The sequence below is a fragment of the Aquila chrysaetos genome, chromosome 9, assembly GCF_900496995.4.
Source record: "Aquila chrysaetos chrysaetos chromosome 9, bAquChr1.4, whole genome shotgun sequence".
In the NCBI taxonomy this organism is placed as follows: domain Eukaryota; kingdom Metazoa; phylum Chordata; class Aves; order Accipitriformes; family Accipitridae; genus Aquila; species Aquila chrysaetos.
Genome location: NC_044012.1, coordinates 22,310,583 through 22,326,061, shown reverse-complemented (window position 1 = coordinate 22,326,061; position 15,479 = coordinate 22,310,583). Strand labels below are relative to the sequence as shown.

General features: G+C 39.2%; 1 protein-coding gene across 14 annotated transcripts in view; it reads right to left on the bottom strand.

Annotated features, from left to right (window-relative positions):
• The window catches only part of CNOT1 (CCR4-NOT transcription complex subunit 1), a 59,765-nt gene that overhangs the window by 32,590 nt on the left and 11,696 nt on the right, over positions 1 to 15,479 (bottom strand). For all 14 annotated transcript variants that reach the window (XM_030024949.2, XM_030024955.2, XM_030024951.2 and 11 more), the window contains exons 4-16: positions 15,315 to 15,413; positions 14,687 to 14,755; positions 14,533 to 14,587; positions 13,896 to 14,099; positions 12,298 to 12,466; positions 10,253 to 10,379; positions 9,852 to 9,962; positions 8,485 to 8,655; positions 7,817 to 7,944; positions 6,538 to 6,778; positions 4,873 to 4,992; positions 3,653 to 3,775; positions 3,269 to 3,420 (exon numbers count right to left, since the gene is read on the bottom strand). In XM_030024949.2, the coding sequence (XP_029880809.1) occupies positions 3,269 to 3,420; positions 3,653 to 3,775; positions 4,873 to 4,992; positions 6,538 to 6,778; positions 7,817 to 7,944; positions 8,485 to 8,655; positions 9,852 to 9,962; positions 10,253 to 10,379; positions 12,298 to 12,466; positions 13,896 to 14,099; positions 14,533 to 14,587; positions 14,687 to 14,755; positions 15,315 to 15,413 (1,769 nt within the window). The remainder of the gene's footprint in view (positions 1 to 3,268; positions 3,421 to 3,652; positions 3,776 to 4,872; positions 4,993 to 6,537; positions 6,779 to 7,816; positions 7,945 to 8,484; positions 8,656 to 9,851; positions 9,963 to 10,252; positions 10,380 to 12,297; positions 12,467 to 13,895; positions 14,100 to 14,532; positions 14,588 to 14,686; positions 14,756 to 15,314; positions 15,414 to 15,479) is intronic.

Genomic DNA, 15,479 nt, shown 5'->3' with positions numbered 1-15,479 from the left:
AACTGTTTCACAAGCTGATTCCTTAACATGCTTTAACATCCTCTCACCAGGGCCTACTGTCAAAGACTTTAAAACCAAGGGGCTTGGGGGGTATGTATCAGAAGTGATCAGAAACCTACCCTAAAAAAACCAAAACAAACCACTAAAGGGATTTCTGTTTTGGGAACATACCACCAGACCTGAAGACAGAGCTCTGAGCATGGCACATGGTAGGCTCACCCTAATGCTACAGTCTCAGAAATCTGAACATTTAATTGTATGACCAATTAACAGGCAGCACATTTTTTTTTTCTGATGCAGTAGGCATTCCAAGATCATACAGCACTGCAGCTAATCAGGGAACGGGACTGGGGACTGAAGAGCTGAGTTCACCCATGGTTACCATCCTCAATCTTCTGCCCTCCCCTTTTTTCGTAGCAGTTAAATTTGCACTCTTTATGCTTAAATACTATAGCACACTTCAGTAAAACACATACCAATCTGCTGTAGATAGTCTTCATTGTGGGCTGCCATTTTATCTAAGACAGGCTTACAATCCTACAGTTTGATACTTATCATGACCAGTTAGGCCATTCATGCTTTGGAGTGAACCACTAATGTTATGTGCTGCCCTCTAGACAGACTGAAGGTTAAATTTTTTTATCATGTTAAAAGACACACTGCTGTATCAAGATGCAAACATCACAATATTTTTAGATAGTACAAAACTGCAGGTTTTCACAAAAAAGCACCTGCATTCGAGGCAAATGATACAAAGTAGTAAGGAGGCAGGCATGATTTGATAACTAGATCTTAAAAGAAAATGTATTTTCAAGTTTTACATAAAAATATATTCAGGCATCTAACCTAAATCAGTGCCGTTCCTGGATCAGAACTAGGGAAAACTGCAGGAAGGAGAACTTTGAAACACAAGTGAGGAGGAGAGCAAGGGATCACAGTCAGCCAGCTCTAGAGGAACAAAACCATCAGCTTAAGGGAAGCTCCAGCTTGCTGGAATAACAAGTTCACATCTCTTGCATTTTTTTTTTTTTTTTTTAAACCCATTTTTAGAGAGCAAGGAAAGGCCTTTTCATTCCCCTAAGCACAGGTAGCCAGAAGCTTCTTCCCTTATTGAGGCAGGGACTGAGAAGGAACAACCATTCCACACACTGACATACTTGGACTGTGCTGGACACAACTGCATGGAAAAAGGCACTGCTGCCCCTCTCAACTCACTGCAGCTCTTTGAGGGGAGGACTTCTTGTAAGCAGTTTGTTACCAAATCACATGCTTGGTCAGGCTGTGGTGCCTGCAACCACCTTGACTCCATTTTAAAAAACACTCAGTAATAAAAGGAACACTTATTTCTTTTTGAAGCCTTGCTGCTACATGATGCCACAACTGCAGTGCTCACCAGTGATAAACAAGTTGCACCAAAAAAAGAGTCTCAGAACACACAGGGTCCTGGTGGCCAAGAAAAGTGTCTCCCTGGACACAAAACAAGACAGGAAATAACTACAGCCTAATTAAAGAGCAGGCTCCTAAATCATCAGATTTAACAGATGGCAGACTTCAGCTAGTGAAGTGGAACTACCCTCCCAGATGTATTTAACATTTACTGCAATTTTAATCTTCTAGTCTTTACAACGCCTGCTTCCATTCGTGACTGAAACCTAAGCTAATCAAAGCACTTGCTTCATGAAAGAAGTCCAAGCATTTTCTTTTTAAAGCTCAAAGAGAATAACTAATGGAAAATGACTGCAAGTAGGTCACATTCTTGCATAAAAGGGAATACAAGTAGCTATAAAAAGAAACCAAAAGCTGAGAGAATTGTGCCAGTAGAGAACTAGTGGCTTTTGGAATTAATTGAATAAATAAAACTTGGTAACACATTAAGATTCAGAACGCAGTGACATTAGATGCAAGTCAAGTCTACAGTTAACTGTTAAACCTCTAAAATCTTGACACAGTAGCATGCAAAATAATGAATAAAAGTTAATTTGTGAACAATAGTCTCAGAAGATACACTCTGAGTTGAAAAATAACAGCCATCTTATCAGTCCAAGAGGTATGCTAGACCATCACATTTCAGAAACAGCATTTCAACAGCATTTTAAAGTTTAATTGCACAGGTTGCAGTAGAAATCAGGTGAATCCTTTCTCCTAAAAATCTTATAGGTACCTCAAATTCCTTCCAGTTCAAATACCCATCATGGCAACTCTATGTTGATACTCATTTCCTCATCTACATGAGAGCCATGAATCATCCCGAACACCTTTAAAGATGTTTCTTGTAACTTTCCAGACAATACTGGCTAAGCCAAGGGACACAATAGAAGCCTTAGATCAGGCAACACACACATGGACATGCCAGCCTCTCTTGGTATCAAAATTTAACACCAAAACCAGCACCATCTCCAGCTTTCAGTCTCACTGGCTCATATGTCACACTATGCTATGCCTAGTTATCTTTGAAATATTGCTGCAGTTAAATACCATCGTGATCTGACAGCATTAAGAAATGACACCACAAATATTTTACAACATTCAGTCATTTTTAATAAATTCGAACACAGTATTTAAAAACTGATTTGTCCAATTTCAGTTTCCATTAGCCTTTCTGTAGTCTACCCCTCCCTCTAGCAGAGAAAACAGCTCTCTAGGACCCACACTTTTTTCTTCTGGACTTTATAGCTAAACAGTCTGATCTGCAAAAGATCTTAAGATATTTTCCATCCTTTGACTACTTTGATACTGTCTCAAATGAAGACAACAAAAGTTACACATATCTAGTTTCAGTCTCAATTACATTACAATCACTACTTACCACTTTTCTCCTACACATAAGGACTGCATTAACCCTTTCTGCTAGGGTAGTAACCACACAGAGAGGCATTTGCTTAACACAATCACAAAATCCTTTACACAGTCACTGTTTTCCAAGATGCTGTCCCATTCTGTAGTTATAGCCTGTATTCCTTTTTGTCCAAGTTACAGCCCTGTATCTAGTCATTAACAACCCAGGATCTGACTAACCAGCCATCCCCCAGTTACCAAGATCACCTCATCTGTTTGATTATAAAGACAAAAACACTTTCAAGCACTTGTGACCTAGCCTACAACAAAAGTTTCAGTGCAAAATTAAACATACTAGTGAATCTATCCCTGCAAGTTTATATACTCTCATTAACCCTATTCACCATGTGAAATTCCAAACCAGCTGTGACCATGTGCCAGCAAACAAGTTGCAAATGTATCACACATTTAGTGTAAGCAAAATAATCCTTACCCAGCACAAGCTTGCAGACATGCCAACATAGTCGCCAAGGTTTCTGGAGGAAGCTGAGCACTTTTGGGCTGATCTTTTTCTGGAGCAAGGCCACCCAGGATAGATGGACATCTTCTCTTTAAGAAAGTCATACAGGCCTGGATGAAAGGCTCCTGAGGAAAAAAAATGTTATCTTAACCTCCCAAACTGCATCCAAGCCACTATTTCAAACTTGGCAATTGCACCATGGAAAGAATTGCACTAAGCTATTATAGTTCAGTGAAAGCATTGAACCATCAGACCATGGACACTTTCCACAACTTTAAAGCTACTTATAAAATTGTTAAAGTGACTTAAGTCAGTCACTGATACAGTGCAGAAGTAAAAAGAAAAATCCTGCTTTACCCCATGCTCCCGAATTTTATCTGTGAGCCATTTGTCAAGTTTGAGGTATTCCCGTCGAGAGGCAAGTGCAGCAAGGTCAATAACAAAGGCAAATGGAGTACCATTTAGCAGCATTGACAAGGCCTAAAGAAAAAAAAAATCAGAAGACTACTAGTGAAGACACAAGGATACCCTTTCTCCTTTTTTTTTGTTCTAATCCCCATATACTTTTTTAGTGACGAAGTCTTGCTATCACATGCTGCTATGCTTTGTCAACAAAAAGATTGGTACTATCAGCTTCACTTATAGCTCACTCATGAGACAAATAAGCAATAGCTCTCATTTGAAATCATCACCCTACCTTCTTTGAAGCTACCTTGTGCTGACAGGTTTTAAATTCCTCTATATGAAAATCCACCAGAGTGGTCAAGAGCTACCAAGTTGATATCACAACAAAATTAATCAGAAGAGTAGCATCTCCCTGCAAACAGACCTCAACCCCTTCAGAGCCACTTTGAATATATCTGCTCAAAGTATTCATCTTTGAACACAGTAACTGCTACAACAAAACTGACTCCAAGCAGCAGTTGGTGCCCTTGCACTTTGAGACACCCAATTATTTTACATCTAAATTTAGGAAGCAATAAAGACAAAGAAGTCAGTCACAATTTCCAGTCTTTTGTGAATGCGTAAACAACTGAAAAGTAGTAGTATTCTTAATAAATCCCTGTTCCTTTAAGCTTAGCAGTGCCACCTTCACACAAATATCTGAAGGATATTTTCTGCATTCCCATTTCAATGGTATTCAAGATTAAAACAGTCAAAGCTCTTCCTGGATTTACAGTACATTTACAGAGCAAGCCGTTCTATTACACTGCTTCCCAAGTTACTTGTCAGCTAAGCCATGATAACAGACTCTACTGCAAACACCAAGTAAAATGTCTTGGGTTCACAAGTGGACAGGCTAGAAAGCATCCGCAGTCAAATACCACAACTCAGCTGAAGAGCACTTAAAGTCACATGAACCTAGGCTGGCGTTTTGTGTTGGTTTTTTGGTTGGTTGGGGTTTTTTTTTTGTTTTTGAGATGAGATACAGCAGCAACAACTGAATTCAGACATGCTTAAAACAAAGTCACCCTTACTAAATTAGTCACATCTAAGTTTAAACTTAGCCTTTGTTAAAAGATGAGCAAGTCTGTGTAAGACACCAGAAAATAATGGCTGTGTTTTGCAAAACTCACCTTCAAGTCTTGTGCCACATCAAGAATACGTGACAATTTTGCCTGGTCATACTGCTCCCCTCTCATGTACCATTCTGCCATTGCATGCATGATAAGCTGACGAATCGAAGGAGACTGACCCTAAGGAGAATTAAATTAGGATTGTGCTTCATGCCTCTAAGAGAAGAATCAACTATGTGAACATTAACTAGGTTATTTTACCTCTAAAGCGTAATACACAAACATATTTACTCTTTAGCTTCAGAGTTAGGTTCTTTTTGTGCAGTAAGCTATCCAGGAGCTACAACTAAAGAATGTAGAATGACTTCAAATGGTTAAGTATGTACATCCCAATCTCTTTCCCACCATTGTACAGGTCTAATTCCTCTCAATTGTAAAGAAATTGCTTTTGGAATATGCAAATCATTTACAAAATGTTATGCCTGACATGATGTCCTGAAGTGAGAACTGCAACATCACACCTTAACATGGAAAACAGTATCTAACTCTTTGCTCACACAGGGGCAATTTTAAACTACAACACAATTTTGATGGGAACAAAGGTTTTGCTTAAAGGTTCCCTCATCTGGGAAAGTAAAGTGTCCTCAAATTGTGGAATGGCACCATGTCACATGGCAGCCATCATTTTGTACTTTATTCTGAAGCCTACCCTGTGGAAAAATTGCATATTCTACCATTTCAAGACCTTATGCAAAAAGCACATCACTTTTATCCTAACCACCCATTATTCAATTTAAAGACTTATCAGGAAAAATATAAAACATTCATAGCACTTCAGCTAGCAAAGAGCCATAATTTTGCAGTGAATATGGACGAAGACCTTAGAGGTCAAGCTTCTTATTAACTCTACTTTACTTGAACAGGGCAAGATGTTTCCTAATGTAGATTTCCTCCCACCTCAGAGGCTTCCTCTGCCTTTCTTCTTATGACTCCTATTTGCTTAACTACCAGTGGATACAATGATGAAGGCCATACCAAAAGGCAAATCCATAAAAGCCTACTTGTTTGCCCATTAAAAGCATGGGATTTGCATACATAGCTACCCTGTCTTGACATAGAAGCTCTCCTTGAAAAAGGTCAGCAGCCAGTCCTAAGTTTTCAGAAAACACCCTAGATTCTTAAAACTTACAGTATAAGTAGTTTCTTTATACCTAGAATAGCCTCCATCTTTTAGCAAGTACAATGGAGAATATTTTGGTTTAAATCTCCTCACCTCTTACTGCTGCAAGTTTCTACACTTTAAATGTGTGAGGTTGAGAGCTGGTGGGGGGGGAGGGAGGAGTTGTTGCTGTTGTGAGGTTTTTGGTGTTCTTGTTTTCTAAAAAAACCCCAAACTTTGGTCAACTGGTTAAAACTGAAAGGTTAAAAAAAGTCAAACTTAACTTTGGTCTCTCTACTTTTCCAGGAATATTTTCTCAGTGAACATTATTTCTTTGTTCTGAATATATTTCCCCAAAGAAAATCAAATCACAACAGTTTGCTTCAAGATGGCAGGGGGGGACAACTCACATTACTTTGCATAAATCACTGATAATTTACCTCTTGGGTTTTAAATTACCCAGTTCATAAACCAATACAAGCATTGTTATTCTAACTGTTCAACCCATTTAACAAGCTTTCAGTTACATTAACAAACTACAGGCACACTCCAGTGAAAATACTCACCTGTCCATGCCATGCATAGTGCAAAATGATGGCAGAGTTGGGATGGTTACCAAGGAAAATTGGCATGAGTGTGGAGATGAGTTCATGGCGCAAGGTATGCCAGGACGTGTTGATCTGCAATAAGGCCAATACCAACATATCTGGGCAATGCTTGATAGGAAAACTGAAGAGCTGCTTAACCTGCTCATACTGTCCCACTTCTGCCAATCGTAACAGAGATTCAATCAAATCCAGGCTCTTCCTAACAAAAGAAAAAAAAACCAAATAGACACCCCCCCCCCAAAGTTACAAAGTAGTTAGCTTATAGGATCCTGGATTCAAGCATTTTGTAGCAACAACTGTAAGACAATATAAAGCAATGCCCACTGCAAACAACCTGATATTGCAGCTCTTATCACATGCAATTAACCTACAAAACCATTCTTAACAATGAAAAATACACCCTCCCTCTTTTTTTTTTTTTTTAAACAAACCAATTTAAGACCTTAAGAACTTCTGATTCTGTTAGGGAAGAGGGAGAATTGAAAGCTGATGTTGAAAAAATTCAGCTTGAGGTAGGTCACTTGGATAATTTAATTTGAAATGTACTTCCAGAAAAGGAATACACTTTTTTTAAACACCTCCAAGTCCCCACCTGTGAAACTTAGTGAAGATATTCTACTTTTTTTGTCTGCTTTACCAACAAGTAATAACTGCCACCTTCCCCAATTTACCCACATTCCCCATCCTGCAAATCCCTATTTTGGGCCATACAATGGAAAGAGAAGCAAATATCTTCACTGAAATCAGCTACACAACTATATCAAAAGAAGGTGTGTAAAGGTCAGCTCAGAAAAGTCACACTAGTCAGCTTTATGCAATAACTCAGCAATAGCTATGTAAATTTACTATTTAAATCCCAGGACCTCTTTCATACAAGTACAGCAAGTTTCTCTAATGTCATCCTGGGAAAGACAGATTTACATTCATACCTCCCCTATCCCCTCCTCTCAGCTCACAGTATCTGCCAAAACACGTCAGCAGAAATTCTCCAGACAACCAGAAGACTCCAATAAAAGCAAGAACTGGTAGTACATTTTCAGATGTTATGGAAGTATAGGAAGTTCTGATCCTATCAGAACTTTCACAGATCAAACATGGGACAAATAGTAATGGCTGATCTATTGGGATGTACACACAACTACAAATAAATCTGGTTGCATTAAGATAAAGCCACATTTGAGCAGACAAGTAATCTTACTCTAACTCTAGGTATGAAAGCAGTTGAGAGCAGGTTTACCATGTAGCAATTTCTCGATTGTCATCCTCTGGTGGTGCTTTCAGGATGTCTGTGGCAACAGTATGACAAGGGTAGTCAGCAAAACAGAAGATTTCAGGGTTTATGAGGGAATGTTGAATAAAGGAGAGCTGGAATAAGAGACAGGAAAAATAGTTTAAAGTTTCAGGTGCCTTCCACTTTATCAACTGCCACATTTCTGAGAACAATGCAAATCAACAAAGCAGTAGAGATAAGCCAAGATTTACTATCTATTTGTTTTACATAAGACTGAAACTCTCACTTCTCCCAGGATTTCTGAAAGTGACAGACAGAGGTGTGCTGACTGTACTTGTTTGCACAAAGCCCTTTTGTGTAACCAGGTAAGGACCTCAGAGCACAGCCATGCAGCAACAGTTCTATGCTCAGCTGTATTACCCATCAGAACTCTGCTAAAAGCAAAGGTGTTGTCACAAATGTATAGCAAGTGACCATCTCCTCCCAAACAACGCAGACACTGTTCAATTAATAGACTGTACTTCAGTAACATACCTGAGGCCTATGCCTTACAAGCCAAGTTCTCAAATGTGGCTTGTCTAAAAATTCACATTACCAATCCACATTTCCCATTCAAGAAATTCAGGAACTTCACAAGTGTTGTACAGATACAGCAGAAACATTGGTAAACCTACCTGGCCTTCCGCGTGCTTCCAAGGTCTGTATATGGCATTAACTGGAAAAACTTCCATGCCCAGCCCTCTCTGGATGCCAAACACTACAATATGCAGGCCCTTGCTGTCACGAATCTGAAATCCCGGATGGTCCAATTCATAGGTTACTACTTTGAAGTCCAGGCTAGGATTCTGCAATCAGAAAAACAAGAGAGTAGTCAGCCTTAAACATCAAAATCTTCAGTACTGTCTTGTAAGAACCCCTCTCCATCAGTATTTTATCCATCTTAAAATCCACCCAACTTTTAGTTGAAAGCAAGGTTTTTGTTTTAAAAAGAATAGGATTTAGACAGTTGTGAGAACTTGATGAAAGTTAATGTTTGAACCTAGCCTGTGAGACTGCACTTCTCCCAGTACTACCAACAGTAGCTGTCTATCCTTCCAAACATTTCATTAACAAGTCTTCAAAAAAAAACCAACAAAAAAACCCCAAGCACATAGCTCCCTTCTTAACATGCTAACTCATTCCTTTTGTAGGCTTCCATATGCCCTCCAATAAAAGGCAGAAGGGTCTAGATCCGCTGGCAAGCAGAACATGCTTTTCCTTTTGAAGAATGCACACTGCAAGTACTTGCAAAGCACCTATTAGATTTTCAGCAATAGTGTGAAACCATAAGGATGAGGGAACTTGGAGGGAACTATGGCCATTATGGAACATGGACCACTCCTTTCAGAGATGGGTGAGCACCAAAGACAAAGCTAATTGTATGTTCTAAGGTTTAGAAAAACAAAACAGTGACTCCTGCATACAGTAGAGGGAACATACAGGGGAAAAAAAAAAATCACCCAATATAAGGTAAGCAAAGGAAATGGTACTCATGTTTCACTGAGCTAATTACAAAAATTGCTGCTTATAAAGTGGTGGAAAAACTTTCCTATTTCTGAAGCATCACCATACACAAGAAGCATTTAGAGTTTTGGAATAAGTAGCTACAAAAATATTTTGTTTCATTTTCATCATTAATGCCTACAGCGAGAAGCTTTTCAAAACAAGGTGCCTGACGCACAAAACTTTCCACTGTCAGAAATAAGTTCAAACACAAAAACCCTCACAGAACACATGCTAGAGTACATAGGAGCAGTGTGGAATAAGTCTCAAGTTGCACCCAAGTAAGCCATTCAGGCAGCTTTTATTTTGCACAATTCCTCAAAATATTCTTGTTCCTGAGGAAAAAAATACCAATCATGTAAGTACAGCAGCATAATTACCTTAATGAGATTCAAAGCCATTCATGCTGCTAGGAGCTTAAAAAACTTCATATTCACACTGAGACATGCCCCTCTTTCAGATATTCTGCATAAAAGACCAAGATGCTCACAAAACTTACCAGCTCTTTAAGAACATCAATTAAGACCTCCACATTCCAGGTATGGGCTTGTGCTCCATCACTTTTATCCTTCCCATCACTCCAAATCCCACTGCCAGGAGCCGAAATAGACTGCAAGTTAAATACACTCAATCAAATACTAGTTAAAAATAAAGCAGTCTCAAAAGCCACTAGCTACAGAACTGCCTGCACTATGAAGGTAAGAAGTTCAGACCAACACCACCAGTTGCACACTTCTGAGCATCTTTCAAGAACATATTATAGGCATTTACAGCAGAACAGTTAGAAGTGTAAGTCTTGAATAATAAAAGCAATTCTTAAATTACTAGAGGCTAGCATTTGAACTCCTCATTTTCTGCTGATTAAAATATATATAATCTCCACCCCAGCAGGCCACTCACTTGTAATGGAATACCATCCGTCAACCCCGAATGAGTTCGAGCCATCATCCCCAAAACCCTGGCAACCTGGGCAGCCGTGACTTCCCGAACACCAAACTGCATGATTATGTTGCGACATTCTTCAACACTAAGATGCAACAAAACAGAGAGATCTTAACACAAAAGCAGGTTTCACTGTGGCACAACATAAGACAGACCAAAACAAGACCTGTGAGTACAGCTGGGACAGCACACAGATTGTTGGGAGAAACAAACTGCAGACTGTAAAATATGACCACTCAACTTCAGTTATGTTAGCCAAATAATCCCACAACAAAATTCTAGGACAAGCAAGAAAAATTCAGTAGAAAGTTTCCATGAAACATACTGTGCCATGTATTCAGTTCAAAGCTACGTCTACTTAAGTGACAGTGAGAAATGTTTCACAGGCTATGCTCTGTCAAAGTAAAAACACTGGGTAGGTTTAGCACTGTTTTCTGTTAAAAGCACTTCCATGTATTGACCTGTGATACAGAGCTTCAAACACTGAAGTTTTCTGCTCGTTAAAAGTGAAACAAAGGCTTTGAGAATGCACATTTCAAAATGATGACGTGCAATGTTCAAAAGGTAAGCTGTGAAAGTATGCTTTTAGCCTCATGCAAGCCATGGCGTCTCTGACCAGAGGTCACTAGCAAAAACCTTCAAGGAGCTAAAAGAGCAAAAAATAAGCAGATGTTTAAGTTTCAATTTTAGAACCGAAGGCCTCTTGTGCAATTTTTGTTTCACTTCGTGAACACTTCATAATTAGGACAAAAAGATTTATACAGCATCAGTATAGATATAAACAATCTTTTATTAACAGGCACATGTTAACAAAAGAAATAATTTTCAATATCTTCCCACTCTTATATTGTGTGTTTCCTTACATCACTGTTTAAACAGAAACTTACATTAGTATCTTTGAGATTCAATCACCTCCCCCAAGTAGTCAATAGCCTTTCTTTTAAAATACAGAATAATTTACTTCTCTTACCTTATGCTTCTTAATGAATCTTCCTTTAGGTTCATACTGAGGGTTAAGACTAAGGCCCCTTTCAAAACCAGCCACACACTTGCAGGCTCCTGGTATCACTACCAGTATTAGAGTATTACCCTAAATCCTTGAGAACTGCATGCAAAAACTGAGCTGGATTTGTGCAGATAGCAGATATACAGCAGGAAATAAACCTTTAATATATACAAGTTAACTCTTCAACAGACAGCTTCGCACTAAAGTCTAGCTTCTCCTTCCACTCTTCTAGAACTATTCCAATTCACACGTCTATATAAACAAACAGCCCATGTAATGCAATACTTGTGCTAGGTGCTATAACCTGCTGACACCACTCCTGCAAGCCCACACAGCTCTATGGATGACAGCCCATTTCACACAGCTCCAGCAAGTCATGTTAACAGAGCTCCCATCTATATTTCAGACTAGGGGCAGAAAACAAGAATATGGAACACTATTGAAGATGTGGGTAATGTATGTCTACAAATATACACACAAACCCAGGGCAAGTTCAAGACAGCTGTATTTTTACCAAAATAAGCCTAAGCAGGCAAAGACTGATGCAGCTGTCAAGATACTCTAGCAATTCACCATCATAATTACATTCTACAGCTACAAATAATCTCAATCATACTGTGTACCACACTGATCAAAACCCAGTACAAACAAAAAGCTGCGGCTGGTCAACTCTCTTGAAGTGAGACTACTACCTTCACTTCTTCTGTTCTTCTGTCAATCTATTTCATGTGGACAGTGAGCTAACAGGAGTCCATCACAAAGGGAAAGTTCTTCCAAAGATTAGTAGGAATTACTTGAATCCTACAGAGTCTCAGACATGCTATACACATTAGAAGAAAGCAAAATATAAAATGGGAATCAAAACAAATGACCTCATAATACTTAATGAGGTTCTAGCTATTCTAGTACTTTAAGTGTTCTTTACCTTTTGCCTCAAGAAACAAGAAAGAAAACCACCACCACCCAAGACACTTGAAAATTACATTTTCCTACAAACCTTGTACAAAAGCCATAGCCAACTTCTTGCATGAAATCTGCCAGAGAACTCTCCATCATGGTTTTGGCTATCCCTCCAGAATCAGGCAGGATCCTGTCCATTAGAATGTCCCGTTTTTCAGGGTATAGAAGTGGTGCAAGCACCACAGGGCAACGCTCCTGAGGAAAATCTAAAGGCAAGAGTAACAACAAAAGTGTCAAAAAAACCCAGAACACCAGCTACATGCAAGTGACTATTCAAAATAACTTGACTGCTGTGCTAGAGCTTCCCTGCCGCTGCAGAAATCAAGAGGGCACTCATGCAGCATCCCTCCATCACACCTGCCGGTTCTCTACTGGCACTTGGATATTCCTAGAGAACAAGAATGTAGAACAGACTAGGTTCATACAGGTTCACTGCAGCTGCCCAGAACAGCTAGTGGCTGCGCTGGTGTTAAGTTTAGAACTAGACTGTCACTAACAGCAGTCATCCAAAAAAAGCACAGAGCAGGAAACAATACAGCAGTACAGCAAAAGCCTCTCCTCCAACTCAGGAAGTATTAGGAAACAAAGGATCTGGTATTGAGTCTAAGTAGTCTAGCAAATCTAAACCCGGCACTTGGGCCTAGAAAGAGAGAATACTCCTTTCTTCCTTCCAGGGAAGCAAAGTTTAAGAGAGACACAGCAATGAGAGGATCAGATGTATGGATGGGAGCTCTCCTCACAGTGGAAAGCAGCAGACACCTTATGGGTGGGCCTTCCTGAGACAGCATTATCTTTAACATGATGCATAATGTCTCCATACCCTTCAGGGCCATTCAGAGAAGAGTTCCCAATTTCCCAAGCAAAGTAAGGGAATTACTTTAATGAAAATTAGTGTATTAGCTTCTGTAAGAAAGACAATATACTTAAATAGAACAAATGTTTTACTCTTGTATAAAGGGTGCCTTCCTCTAGGTCTGTGCAGCACCAAAAAGTGGGTGGAGTTAAATTCAGTTAGTATCTCAAGTCCAAATCCTCCTTATTCTGATGGGTTTACAGCAAACACTATTTTTTTTGAAAGGAAGAGACTACCATATTGATAACATCCCCTGCCATCACACAACGACTGTGGTAGCTTCCAGGAAATGAACCACAGTTTTATTCAAAAGCACCTCTCTTGCTGTGCTAGTGTTTCCTCATAGATCTGCACCCAACATAAACAACCCAGTGCTTAAAATCTACCTGTTTGAAATGGTAATGTACGTTCCTTACACTGTAAGGAATTCAAGTTTTTCAACTACAGTGCACCAAGTTGCTTCAGTTAAATTCACAAATACCATCCCACACAAGCAAGCGAACAGACTTCAATATCCCCTACTTAATGCTTATTTATCACAACTTTTCAAAAAAGCCAAACATGAAACCACATTACTGCTCATTCAAAGAAAAACAGTACATTATGGCCCAACGCCAGAACAGTGGTATTTTTCTGTCAGTTTAGAGTTATGAAAATTTACTGAGTTATACCTCACCAAGCTCCCCACCATTTCAGCAGCAGTCTGCACTGACAGTAAGTTAGAAAAATCCTGTTTGAAAGTTTGCATTTTAGTCAGGCTTCCTGAACACCACAACACTTACCTCTACGTAATGTTTTGAGGAAAGCGTCAATCTGTTCCTGTCCTACCCCAAAGGCTCCCTTCTGCCCAAAAAGGAGATGGGAGAGGAGAAGGTGCAGGACCTCTATTGCAATATCTTGGAAGCCACCTTCTTGATTTCCACTAACGTCCGCGTCAATGTAAGAACGCAAAAGATCCGGGAGTTTCTGTTTTATAAACTGGGCAGCTTTTGAAAACAAAAGAGGCTAGAGTCAAAACCTGAAATTTTTACTATGAAGACTCTTTTTAGCTAGGTACCATTCTCTTACTCTGAGTTTACCACAAGATGCAACAGTTCAGATTTAAATAGAAGTCTCATAATCCACGCCTCAGAACTCAAATATTAATGAACAACTAAAAGGTATGATATGACAGTACCTCAATTTGATTCATTATCTAGCAAGTCATTCATGGAAGGGACATCCAACTTCATATAAGACAAGATGACTGTGCTATCTATTGCCCCTCTCAAAATGATGTTACGACTTCAATGGCACCACTAATCACAAGGTCTTGCATTACTCGGGTCACACAGGCACACATCTATCCATCTAGAAAGCCCACTGCTTAACAAGCAAAAAACGGTGTCTCTGCTGCAGTACTTTGAAAGCTTCACTTACCAAAACCTCGTAGATCTGAGCTGAAAGAGTTCAGTAAAGCGAGACCAAAAATCACCTACAAACAAGAACAAACATCATTGTAAGGTGACATCATCCTTTCTAACAAGCTTAGTCAAAAAACATTAAAATATTTTTTAAATAAGTGTTCACCTACCTCTTGAACTTTACTTAATTTGATGACTTTACTCAATTGGGCAAATAAATGGGGTGAAGGCTTTAGACTCTGAAACAGGTAAGAAGAGTTAAAAGGAAGCTGTTACGTGATTAGTCTCATTCATAATGTGGCAGGCTACCTAGAGTCCATTTGCAGGTCTGGATTATTAGTAACTATTCTGTTGTAGGTTAACACAAAGCTTATATGGCTAAACAAACAACTTTGGAACTATTTTTTGATACATCTGAACTAAAAGTTTCTTCCACATATCCCACTCTTTCACTATTAAACTACTATCATGGTTTTCATGTCGAAAGAAACAGGAGAACTGATGATTTATTTTGGTTCTGGCTGCCACAAACAAGCCATAAAGTACTAACATTAGATTAAGCTTTAAAATTAGTTTGCAGTCGGAGTGATTGAATAACTTGCTCAGTTTAACAACAACAAAAAAAAACAACCAACAACCCCAACTTCTGGGCAAGCTCCATTTTTGAAGACTTCAGTACAACCAATCTTCGCCATAAAAAAAAAAACAGGAAAAACACAAGGGAAAACCAGCTGGTTTCCTACAGACCAATTCACTGCAGTTTCTGATACTGGGATCCCCTTCAAAAAGCACACAAACCTTCTGATAGTGCAACGGATTGTCAATGGCGTAGGACAGCGTCGAGATAAAGTTTGGTTTTGTAATCAGCGACGCACACTCCTGGATCAGAAATTGAGTCTGAAAAGAACAAGGTAACTTGAACAGTCATATTGTTTTCTAACAGGACAATAACACAAAACTTCT